This window comes from Ptiloglossa arizonensis, chromosome 4 (genome assembly GCF_051014685.1).
Source record: "Ptiloglossa arizonensis isolate GNS036 chromosome 4, iyPtiAriz1_principal, whole genome shotgun sequence".
NCBI lineage: Eukaryota > Metazoa > Arthropoda > Insecta > Hymenoptera > Colletidae > Ptiloglossa > Ptiloglossa arizonensis.
Window position 1 is genome coordinate 21,686,255 of NC_135051.1, and position 13,118 is coordinate 21,699,372.

The 13,118-nt window shown below is 26.7% G+C and overlaps 2 protein-coding genes across 2 annotated transcripts; one reads left to right on the forward strand and one right to left on the reverse strand.

Moving 5' to 3' along the window:
* The first annotated feature begins 344 nt into the window (after positions 1 to 344).
* On the forward strand, positions 345 to 4,803 carry Tfiia-l (transcription factor IIA L). The gene is made up of 7 exons (XM_076309597.1): positions 345 to 530; positions 1,186 to 1,396; positions 1,661 to 1,972; positions 2,389 to 2,594; positions 3,014 to 3,157; positions 3,431 to 3,520; positions 3,834 to 4,803. The coding sequence occupies exons 1-7, from the start codon at positions 507 to 509 to the stop codon at positions 3,939 to 3,941; spliced, it is 1,095 nt and encodes a 364-aa protein (XP_076165712.1). The 5' UTR covers positions 345 to 506; the 3' UTR covers positions 3,942 to 4,803.
* Positions 4,804 to 5,136: 333 nt separating this feature from the next.
* Positions 5,137 to 8,718, reverse strand: LOC143145833 (CCA tRNA nucleotidyltransferase 1, mitochondrial). The gene is made up of 6 exons (XM_076309596.1): positions 8,428 to 8,718; positions 7,748 to 8,057; positions 7,385 to 7,661; positions 6,476 to 6,670; positions 5,862 to 6,221; positions 5,137 to 5,711 (listed from the first exon to the last, which is right to left on the reverse strand). The coding sequence occupies exons 1-6, from the start codon at positions 8,476 to 8,478 to the stop codon at positions 5,540 to 5,542; spliced, it is 1,365 nt and encodes a 454-aa protein (XP_076165711.1). The 5' UTR covers positions 8,479 to 8,718; the 3' UTR covers positions 5,137 to 5,539.
* Between the last annotated feature and the right edge of the window lie 4,400 nt (positions 8,719 to 13,118).

Consider the following 13,118-nt stretch of genomic DNA (forward strand, 5'->3'; position numbering starts at 1 on the left):
TAATATTTTATTAATTTTAATCATTATTATTCAATATCAAAACCTTATAACATATGAACATATTACTTTATTCCTGTAATTCCAATTACGAATATAACTTTTGAGTCGTTTTAAATAATTTCACATTTTCATTTGAACCTTGGCGAATATTCATTAAACAGAGTGCTTCAAAGTTTTAAAAGTAGTGAATTATTTTTTAGGATTGAAGATACCCAACAACCAATGATAGAGGTCCTCTGGTCTTCGCTTCACTTCTAGGGTAATTATGTGACATTTTTTGGTGTTGTTTTTTTAAGTTGGAGAATTTTATTGTCATGATGTTGGATACATTGATTTCTTTTGAGATGGCTGTTCTCAGTTCACGGTACAGTCAGGTGGAATGGGAGACGTGTCCAGAGTATATAAAAGAGCGATGCTACCGCGGATCGGCTTCTGAACTGAGGCTGATTTATTCGTTGGATTATTCTTATTGTTTTTCTACTTAGACAATACGAATTATCCTCGCGATGGCCCTCAGTCAGACAAGCGTGGTGAGTAATAAATGTGAATAGAACCAATGACCGATTAAAGGAACAGTTAACAATGATCATATTAATGACGACAATGACAATTTTTATCGTTCGATTTTTTTCTTATCACCTTTATTATTATAATCCTCATCTTTGATCCTTTGCTCCGTCCGAAATGGTATTTCTTTATGCAATTTATACTGAATTTATATTTTTGTTAAGATCTTGATAATCAAAAAGTACAAATTTAAACAATTTGATATTACAGTTTTAATACCCCCTTAATACAACATTTGGTCAAAATATTTGTGCAATTTTATTCTAGTTGCAAAGTTTTGCAAAGTTTATTCTAATAATTTTCTAAAGTTTAGTGAGGTTAGGTTAGGATTAACTGTAGTGCTTTTAAATTTTATACATTATATTATAAGTGGAAATTAAACATTTAAATTTGTTTAAACAAAATTAAAGATGCAAGTTGTTAAATGATGATGAATAATTTTTAATTTTTTAAATATTAAAATATGTAATTTGTGAGTAATATTATTTTTTAATATTTATTATTAATAGTTTTTAATTGACTACTGAAAAATTAATTTTTATGAATTTTTTATCAATATATATATATTAATGTAATTAATAAAGAAATTTAATAATAAAATATATATTCATGTTACAGCTAAAATTATACAATACTGTGATAGAGGATGTTATATCAGGTGTAAGAGAATCATTTATAGATGAAGGTGTAGATGAACAAGTACTACAAGAACTCAAACAAATATGGGAAACAAAACTAATGTCTAGCAAAGCCGTTGAACTGAATCCAGATCCTCCAGAACCTCAGGTCCCTCAAATAAATACACATAAAACTGTGCCCGTTAATAAAGGTATAAAACAACATTTTCCAAAAATTAATAATAAAGAAAAAACAGGGAATATCGATAAATACTATAAACGTGCCTGCAAAAATTATTTAAATATGTAAATTTGTAATGTATCAATTTTACAAGTTTCAGAAATATTCTAAAAATGTTTGATTATACATAATAATTATATGAATGCATAATAATGATTGTAAATAAGTATTAAATATGTTACATCAATTGTTATAACATATCTACGAGTGTAAACAGCATGGTTTTTATTTTTAGGAGTAAATGTAGGAAATCATTTTGTACAACAAACAGGAGGAAATTCAGCCCCACAGCAAGCATCACAACAGCAGCAACAACAACAGCCAACACAGCAGCCTCAGCAACAAACACAAACTCAAACTCAATGTCATTCATCTACAACTGGTATGCAACAACATACTGGCACACCAGTGCAACAATTAGTGACATCTACATCGGCAGTGATGGATCGGCAAGTCCCTATTCAGATAACTTTGCCACCACAGACTGGTGTTCCAGATGCCCTACAAAGAGTTTTGACTATTCAGGTTCCTGCATCTGCAATTCAGGGTATGTTGAAATGATTGTATGATCAGTAATATTTATTAGGATTAATAATGTTGAATTTTAATTTTTACTGCAAAAATATAATCAAACTTAAAATTATTAACATTAAAGGAGTTAAAATTATATATTTAAAATTAATCATTATCATTATTGTTTGGTGTAAAGTAAAAATTAAAAGGTGTCCATTCAAGTATATAATTCATTTTTTTTAGTAGTGACCATTTCAACATATTAAGTTTTTCACATTTTACATTGTTAAAACCTTTCCATTATATTCTAAAATAATAATTTTTTGTGTTGAAAATAATCATAAATCTAGTAGGTAAAAATGTTTATGAATACTAAAATAATCTGATGGACATCATCTTTGGATTTATATATTAAAAATTATTAATTAGACCAATTATATTTATGTTTAGGTAATCAGTTGCATACAATCTTGACGGGTCCAGTTATTTCTGCTGCAATGGGATTGCCAGCAAATCTAGCTTCCACATTGCTTCAGCAGCATGTCAATTCTACACTTCAGGGTCAAGCAACATTGGCACCTCTCCAAGTTAGTCAGCCACTTCAAGTTGTTACACAGACTACAAATAATGTCTCTCAACGGCCTGTCCAAAATCAGGTACTTAATAGAAATAATAATTTAAAGTTAACCAAGTACTACCCACTTGGTGCAAAACTGTTATTCTGTTACTACAAATTCATAAAACATCTCCACGAGGAACATAATGTGCACAATAAGCCTAGGAAGTGTTATCTTTCCTTCATGACGTTTCATATATCTAAAGTGGTAGAATAATATTTTTACATCAATTAATTATCATTAATCACATAATTACTATTGTGATTATGTACCTTCCTTTTATGCAGTTAATAAAATAAATTCAGTTACATTAGTTTGTATAAAATTAATTTATTTCTAAATGATCATAATTAGTCCTACAGAACTAGGACACAATATAATTGTCAACTTCTTTATTCTTTTTCATAAATTTCTTTCTCACAAGTAAACATGTTTTATATTTATCATTTCACGAACAGAATAATATAGCACAATTAGATGGTCCACTTGGAGATTCGTCTGATGATGATGAAGAAGAGGAAGAAGAGGATAATGAAGATGAAGAAGAAGACCTTGATGATAAAGAAGAAGAGGAAAATGATGAAGCTGCTGCAAGAGAAGAGGTATTTTAAGTATTTCAGCAAATTAACCTCTTCTATAATTTGTGTATAAATTAAAATAATGATTTAATATTAGAGACTGTAAAAATATTACAAATTTAAACATTATAACATTAAACATGAAATGTTTTATTGAATTAAAAATTATATCAATATGTATATTCTATTAAAAACCCATCTAATTTAATACTATGGTACTATAAATGACAATTTTAGAGTATTATATTGTATTAAAAATTTAAAAGATATTTTTTCAGAAATGTATTTTTTTTTCAGGAACCATTAAATTCAGAAGATGATGTAACAGATGACGACCCAGCAGATCTTTTTGATACTGATAATGTAGTCGTTTGTCAATATGATAAGGTACTTGTGAAGAAAATAATTGCTTTCTTTTTAATTTAATGTAGATAATTTTTAAACCCAAACATTACGTTTAAAAAAACTTTTTATTATTCAAGTTGAGTAATTGATTTTTGTCACTTAATTTGTTTCTCTTAATCAATGTTTACATTTCTTGGTGTTCTAAATTTTTCGATAAATATCTGTCCTAAAGCATTTTTTAAATATTTTCATTATGGAACTCGAAATTCAAGTAGAAGATACTTATTACAGTAAGTTTCTTTTTCAAATATAATTAAATGATCCTGAATTGAAAATGAAAAATGTTAACTTTCAGATAACAAGGAGTAGAAACAAATGGAAATTCTACCTCAAAGACGGCATAATGAACCTCAGTGGTAAGGATTACGTTTTTCAAAAAATGAATGGTGATGCAGAATGGTAAAAAATAATATATGGAACTACGAAAATCGACCTTGATAATGTGTTCACGTGAAATTGGTATACAAATTTTTCACTAGATTTGTGCTTCGACAAAGGTTTAAAATTTCTCTCAGTGTAGAAGTAATTTTTAAAGATTAAGAAGAAAGTTCTCAATTATTTTACAATTGTTTCTGATAGACTCGAATAGAATTCTTGTTTTGTTTGAGATAAATATGCATTGAAACGTTAATTATTCATATTAATAAAAAAAAAACTTTTTTATTTATAAACATGAATAATTATATTTTATTTATAATTAATGTTTAAGTGTACGTAGGTTATATTTATTTTCATTGAACAAACATTAGTAACAAATTGTTAAATTTAAATAAAAAAATAATATATCATGCAAATTTAATAAATTATAAAATAATTGAATTTATCTTGAGAATGAATTGAATAAAGAATGACATTTTTTAAATTTTTGATTGCGTTCTTTTATATTTCATGATAGCTGCAAATCAAGGATGAATTGATTATGGATTAAAGCAAAATTGAATACGTGTGAATAATAATAAATTTCCTACTTAGTTTAACAATGAAATTTAACAAATCGAGGTATGGTAACTTAAAAAGTTTGAATTAAGATAAAAAAAAGTCATTCCAATATTAACTTATATCAAAGTAAAAAATATATTTCCGAATAATCAGGGTTTCAGTGCATAATTAAGAGCTCAATAATCAAGCGAACGCTAAACTATATTTTGAGGAATCCCATCGCGGGAGTTTTTTCACGTGAGTTTACTGTGTAAATAGATTCTAAGGGATTGCAATCTACCATACGTATGTGATGCTCTTGAAAATAAATGTGTCTTATACTGTTACAGATCTTAATACAAGATATTTCCTATAAGATTATACATTGTTAATAATGTATAATTGTTTTTCCTTTTCTTATTCCTTATGCAAAATGTAGGTTTTTTATTTAAATAACTTTTTTGTTTTAACTTATTGACAGAATTAATAGTAACAATTTTAAAGTAAGATTCTACTTTTACATTTAAATGTATTTATTAACCGGAGATAATCATTTAATTGATAATTGGATGTAAATAGTTGTTTAAACAACACTATTTGTATATAGCATTCAGAAACTGAAGCAACTATTTTAATAAATAAAAAACATGATTGTTTCCAATTATTTACAATTGCATAGTGTAATAAAATTACGGAGTTTTGATTTATAACAGAAGTTTTATTTTTGTTGTACTGAATTTATTAAAATTATATTACTGTATAGTAAGTAACGTTTTATACACTTTAATTTGTGTTAAATATAAGGTTCTTAACCTTTGGAAACACGTATTAAAATGACCGAAATTTTAGGAATGAGTTTCTGTTTCATCTTTACATAGACATAGGAATTAGATGTTGGGTAACCAAGTGAATTAGCTCGTGTTGATAAGTAAAAATTGTCCAATAATTTTTTTCAGATAAATATGTTACAGACAGAATCGTAATCGATCCAGATGATAATACCTGGTATTACTCTACCTAAATTTTTTGAATACTCGCATATTAATGATAAAATATTTGACCCTAAAATTTGTTTTATTTTATTTAGTGCTTATCTTTTATTTCACTAACAATTCGTGGAACTTCTTGAAGTAATTCCTTTGTAGTTACATTAAAGTTTTTGTCCAACCAGATATCTTTCAGTTCTTTCATGACAATACCAATTAACTTTGTCTCCGAAACGTGTAGTTTCAGCATGTGTCCATTAACTGGTAATCTAAAAAGTCCAAATTTTTATATGCAATATTCAGATAATAGTAATAACGATAGCGATAACAATAACAAAATTATTAAACAAAAAAGAAGGACACTTTGTTCAAATATTAGAATATATTTAATGTTAATTATGTCTTAATTATTATTGTACCTGGGTATTTTAACTTTTTCAAAGTCTGCAGCAAGATTTAAAAGTTGTTTACATTTAAGTAATTCGCAAATATAACTGTTTGCATTAGCAGGTTTTCCTTTCCAATGAAGAAGAATTCTTTTATAAAATTTAAGCAAATCACTTGATGGTTTATCTTCCCGGTATTTAATTAAAAATATTGCTAGGTCTCTTTCATACAAAGAAAGCTTTAGTCTTTTATGAAGAGTAAATACTTCATCCTCATTTCTTAACATTACCGCGAGAAGAGAAATTGGGTGCAAAGAAAAATTTTTTTTTTTTGACGCTTCGTAAACAATCTCTAAGTTTTTAAATTCTGGATTTTCTGGTAGTCCAACATATCTGGAGAAATAATATTTTTATATTTAGTGTTAGTAAAGTAACATAAAAGTAATTAAGTACAGTAAAGTAATTAAATTTTAAGTCTTTCGTGAAATTTGTTTAGTCTTCTATAAAATTAATCAAAACAAAAATTTGATATTACATTATTCACAATACTTATTTTAGGCATTAAATTAAATATAAATGAAAAGTCGTTCGTATTTTTCATAAAAAATTAATCAAATTAATTATTTATGATTATGACTTAATATTACCTTCCAATACCACATTCCAACATTTTTAAAGTCAATTCTTTAGCATAATTTCCAGAAAGAATTTTTGACCATTCACTCCAAATTCTTTCTCCAGATATAATTTCCAAACCATCTACATTTTCTTTTATTGCTCTTATTGTTGCTTCATTGTGATCATTTGGTTGTTGGGCAATTTTTCCATAAAAACGAAAATATCTACAGAATGATACAAATCTTAAATGTATCAATGCTAGAATTTGAATGATAAAGTTTGCTATGTAAAATAATACATTTATTGCATACAAATTACATTTTTAAATAAAGCATTCTTAAAAATTCTATTTTATATGTTTATCTTTTACATATATTACTTTATGTAAAACAACTTAGTAACAATGCTAATTAAGTTATTTTATATTAAAAACACTTCTGTATTTCTAGTCAAATAAATATTTTTATATACTAATAAATAAATTTATACATTAACACATTAAGATTTTTTAATATTTCTAAAAATAAATGTGTTGGAAATCAGGTGAAATTTAAAACTATCTGAACATTTTTAACTTTTCTAGGTTCTGGAAGTCTGTGCATGAACTTTTTCTTTTTTTCTTTAATATTTTTTGTATCAGATAGTGAAAATTATCTATAAATTTCAATAAACTTTCAATAGCAATCTGAGGCTGTTTGCTTCTTATGAAAATGAAGTATTACGTGTAGATACCACACTTTCAAAAACTTGAAAAACTGATTGTTTTTCCATGATTTCTGATGTAATAAAAGATAAACATAAATATGTATACTCTAAAATAATTGTGTACCACTTGGATATGTTTACTAAAACCTATACTAAGAACACCACCATTTGAGAATCTTCAAAAATAATTTGTACTCTATATATTAATAATAAAAAAGACAATTGAGATATACCTGAATATCCTCAGAAAATCTTCTTTAATTCTAATCACTGGATCTCCCACAAAAATAACTCTCCTTTTTTGTAAATCATCATAACCAAAAAAGTAATCATAAACTTGTCCCTCGAGATCAAGGAACATGGAATTTATTGTAAGGTCTCTGCGAAGAGCATCTAATTTCCAATCTTCTGTAAATATAACTTGAGCATGTCTACCATCAGTAATTTTGTCAATTCTGAGTGTGGTTATTTCGAAATTTTCTTTATCGTTAATCCTTGAAGTAATTGTACCTACAATTTTTAATAAATTTATTTTATTTTATTACAATCTGTCACTTGATCAATGACAAATAATAGCAACATATTTTTCATTTTACCATGTTTTTCTCCATTAGAATTGATTATTCTAATTTGTTCTTCTTCAAACATCTTTCTAATTTTGTCTGGGGTGACACTGGTTGCAAAATCTAGATCGATTGGTTTGATACCCATCAAAATATCTCTGACAGCACCACCCGCAATTCTCAGTTCATAATTTCGTTTCTTAAATAACTCTGATAAAGTATTAACTTCTGGTGTAAGTAAAGATTTAAATAATGGATCATCTAACTTTTTAATTATTGGATTATCTCTGCTTGGTGGCAATGGTTCGTTTTTCATTTTGACTCTTTGCCACTTGTGTAATGACTTAAAAATTTTAAAGAATATTACAATTAGAATATTAATACAATTATATTATTATAAATATATTATAATAATCTTTTCATTGTGTACATATATTGATACGTACAGATTTAAAGTCATGTAATAACTAATTATTATTACTGAAAATAAATAAAAAGAAAATACTAGACAAGTAACTATAGATTGACTGATATTTTGTAAAATCGGTTAATTTTAACCATTTCTAAAACATTCTTACTTATTATTTTAATTACAACAGTTAATGGGTATCTTTACTCTACTGAAATATAGCTTTCCTTTAAAAAGATTCCATTATAATGCAAGATAGAACTTAACCTAAACGAGCATTTAAAAAAAAATAAAATATACTTACATCAGTAAAACGTGTATTGCAATAATTTCTCCAAAAACGGATAGTTAACATTGCACATTTCTTAAAACATGTTCTGAAATTTTATAATTTTGATAGAACTTTATATTTTATAGCAATCTACCCTCCTTGTTCGATAAATGCTTTTTAATGTTGCCAATATTCACGTTCCATTTTCTTAGGAACTACTTTTATGTCGAATTAATGCATAAATAATGAAATTATTGTAATACAAAGTCACATTTATTTCTTAATTTTTTTTTAATGACTTGATATATTTCTATTAGTATAAATGAATACTATTTTTTTTCTTGAAGAAAATATTTTCTCTATACAAACATCTTAGGTTATAATTAAAACACGAGGAATCGTGTTTTACTTTGTTGCACAATCCAATATGCGTAGAAATGCACATGTTTCATATATTACAATTATTAGATAGAAATATAATTTAAGAAATTCCATAATTTGGTTCTAAATAGATATATATATATATATATATTTCAGTACTATATCATTGCTTTAATAGTAATTTTGTTTAACAAATAAATGTAATTTTGTACTATTTTTCTTTACTACTACTAGTAAGTTACTTCTTTTACTCTCTTCATACAAAATAAAATAATGTAAAAATTGAATTTTTATTTAAATATTTTTAGTTTCAGAAATGTTGTACTTTCTTTATTATATTTTGTTACTATTATTTCTGAATTATTCTTTTACTCCTGAAAACAAGATTTTAATAATGTTGTTTGTAATTTAAAAGCTGATATAAAATTATAATTAAATCTTATTTAAGAAAAATGTTGTAATAACAAAAATTGAATTTTCATTTTTTCGGTAATATTAAATTCTTTATTTCTCCCTTCATTATATATACATCGTTATTTAGTACAAAAGATTTCACATGCATGCGCAGTCATACTTGTAATTAATCGCACCTAGTTTCATAAATTGTCTTCATAGTCATTCCATTTTTGAATATTAACTGTTAAATAAATTCGCTTTTCATTATCATGCCCAATTTCTGACTTAGAAGGATACAAAGTATAAAAATTTAATTATTCAGGAATATTTTGTTCGATTCTTCAATATTTCGTATAGAACATTCGAAATGTTAATCCTTATTTTTTTATTTTTACTATTTTTAAGACTTTTTTTTGTTGCTTAAACACTCTTCGAATTTGTGCTCTTATCACCACTGTCTGTAAATATTTTCTGGAGTTTGAATAGAGTAGTAACTACATGATTTGAAAGACGCATGCGACACAAGCGCTATCTGGGCTATTTTTTGTAGAGGAGCAATTATGGTAAGTTGTAATTGTAACTTAGATTCGATACTTCTAATTCAAATACGATGCTGCTCAATGCATAATTTCAATAGAGTAGAAACCGATTCTTTTGTGTGTACACAAATGACAAGAATGTACGATAAATGCTGGTATCATAGAGTCAACGAATTAATTTAAGATATACCTTCTAGATGTTTCACAGCTGGTAAATCTAATGCTACATAAATTTATGAACAGATATCACGACACTTACTTTAATTAAAACGAAGAAATATGATTTAGTCCTTACTGGTTTCTACTACGCAGAACAATCACTCCTTTACTTAAATAGCATATAAATATAATAGCACATAGATATGAGTTAGAAATGAAAATCTTAAAGCCACGGATGGAATTACTCTCGGTACCGTGGCAAAAGAAATATATCATTACACGCATTGAAAAACTAGACTTATGATCGGGCTTCGGTTATTTTAGTAACGCTAATAGTTTCTTCGAGATATCAATACAGATTTCGTACGCAAAGAACATTTACATCTGTTCTATTTCAACCCTTACTTAACAAACAAAATTGTGCAGTAAGCGAGAGATAAGATATCGATTACTTATCTTAACACGAAGAAGAAACATAAGAGTTGAATTCAGTTACAGGATATTGTATGTATTCAAATCCAAATCATTTTGAATGTAGATGCGCAAGACTGGGGAAGGGGGTTTAGACGTGATTGGACTAATTTAGCTTCTATAAAATTATGTTTAGGAGATTGAATCAAATAAATTATATTGATCAAATGTCATTTTTTTCATGATTTGTGTGTTCTAAAGAAATTAGACATGGCTTAAATGTTTTAAAAGCTAAATGGATAGTAGACAAAGCTCTAAAAAATAATGACAGATGGATCGAGTCTATGGGTGTAAGAACTCAATTCGTTAGTGTTATTGGGAACATTGTATCACTGCATTTTTTCAACTATATTTTGTTAATTTAAAAAACGTATTTATAATAGTTATATAAAAACGTAAATTACTGTCATATTAACAAATTAAATATTTCTTAATCGATTTTTTCATTAAACTATCCCGTACAATCTTAAAAAAGTAACTTACAAATACAGCATAAGTACAATTGGATTGAATGCAATTATTAATTATAATTAAAAATATTTTGCTGGTATTAAGTAATGACTTTTAATTAGTTTAAACATAAAAAAGATAAGGATTTTAGCATTCTTTTTTTGTTGTTGTTTACAATTGGAAAGAATCGAACTTGAATTTTCCGATCAATTTTGGGAGAATATCATTGAGTCTAATTGACTAAACAATAGCCAATTAGATTTGATATAGCTTGAGCAGTACATACTCTCTTGAAATCTTATTTTACAATTCCACGAGACAGGACCTCTTATCTCTTAAGGCTAATTTTCATCCATTCTATCTCTCTCATTCTCATACATGTTTTATGGCTATACAAAAACAGAGTTGGACAATTTTTATTCGAATAACAATCGATGAACAAAGTATTTAAAAAAATCTTCATTCATGTACTTGTTTTAATTTTAATTAATTAATGTTTTTACCTTGTTCAATTAATTGCACTATGCATTCAAATTACAATTTTAAAATAAGTCAATTAATAATAATTTATAAAATATTTATATTTTACTTCAATATTGATACTAATTTTATTTTAACACTAATATTTTTACATTATGTTGAGTATCTTAAACGTTATACCATCAAACAGTATAATGTTATTTTCATTACAAATTTTATAACTAAGTTTTTAAATGATTAGTTATTCGACAGTAGAATTGGATTTGACATTTAACTTTTTAGTCCAATGTTTAGAAATTTTGTGTAATAAAATTTAACATTAAGTTATTTTCATTCTAGTTGTACTTTAATCTCGATATAATTATTTCAAATATTTTTACATTAGGAATATGGTGAGATTGCACACTTATTCAAATGACAATTTAATTCAGATAGATATTGTAGATAAACTTACAAATAAATAAAAAGTTCATTCAAATAATTATTTTTATATTAATGACACATATATCAGAAAAATAATACAGGAGATAGTGATAATAGTAGTAGTAATAGTAGTAGTAGTGTTGGTGGTGGTGGTGATGATGGTGGTGGTGGTGGTAGGAATAAACGTAGGAGTAGGAGTAGGAGTAGGAGTAGGAGTAGTAGTAGTAGTAGTAGTAGTAGTAGTAATAGTAGCAGTAGTAATAGTAGTAGTAGTAGTAGCAGTAGCAGTAGCAGTAGCAGTAGCAGTAGTAGTGGTGCTGGTAGTCGTGGTGGTAGTGGCGGCGGTAGTGATGGTAGTCGTGGTGGTAGTGACGGTGGTCGTATAGTACTAGTAGTAGTAGTAGTAGTGGTAGTAGTAGTAGTGGTAATAGTAGTAGTAGCGATGTTGATAAGAATAATAATTTATTCGAATAACCGGTCCAACTCTGTAGAAAGAGTGAAATTACAATATTTACGTTAGAAACGTAGTATTTAAGCATTTTTACATGTGCATTAAAAATACGAAAATGACAGTCTCTGCGGAAAAACCAAGAGTGCCAATTCAAGTCCACTCATTGTAAATTCAGGTACAGTAATTCCTCGTTTAAGGATATAATTTTAGTACGGTATTAAAGAAACTCAATAGTCTCCACAACTGCTTATATTTCTTTAGCTCCAGGAGTCGGTAGTTATGGAATTAGAAACCCGTTTCTACCCGCTGGTCGATCTTTAAAGCAATGCTGCACATGTATCATTATGCTAAACGAAAACTTATATATTTCTCATTGTATCATCACAAAAGTATTATCAATGAATTAGTAAAGTTTTCCTAATAAAAATAAATTTGAACACAACTTTATTCGGACTATTTCTAATTATACATAATTAAAAGTCTTTCAGAAATAATTCAGAGCACATATATTTGAAAGTAGTCCAAATGAGATCATGTTTAAACTCATTTTTTTCAACAACAACAAAAAAAAAAAAAAAACTCCAATCGATTAATAATTCTCTCATAAAAATATAATGAAAAATATAATAAATTTTAATTTGCATTAGTGTTGGTACACCGATACGTGTTCGCTATCGCTTTGAAGCTTTGTCCATTCGCTTGTTGTTACTCTATCTTACTCGTTTTCGATATTGTATTCCATTTAGTGTCTTTTTCGAGCGGTCCATTTGAGTTTAATCAGTTAAGAAAAAAAAATTTTCTATTGGCCATCAGATAAAGAGAACTGGCAGCCCCGATTTTCAATTTTTAAGCGAGGAATTATAGTATCGCGATTATCAATGAATCATGTTTATTAAAAACAGAAAATAAGGATAATGTTTAATTAATTGAATAAATAGTTATCAAAGAATCATTTACCTTTTAATATAAACAAG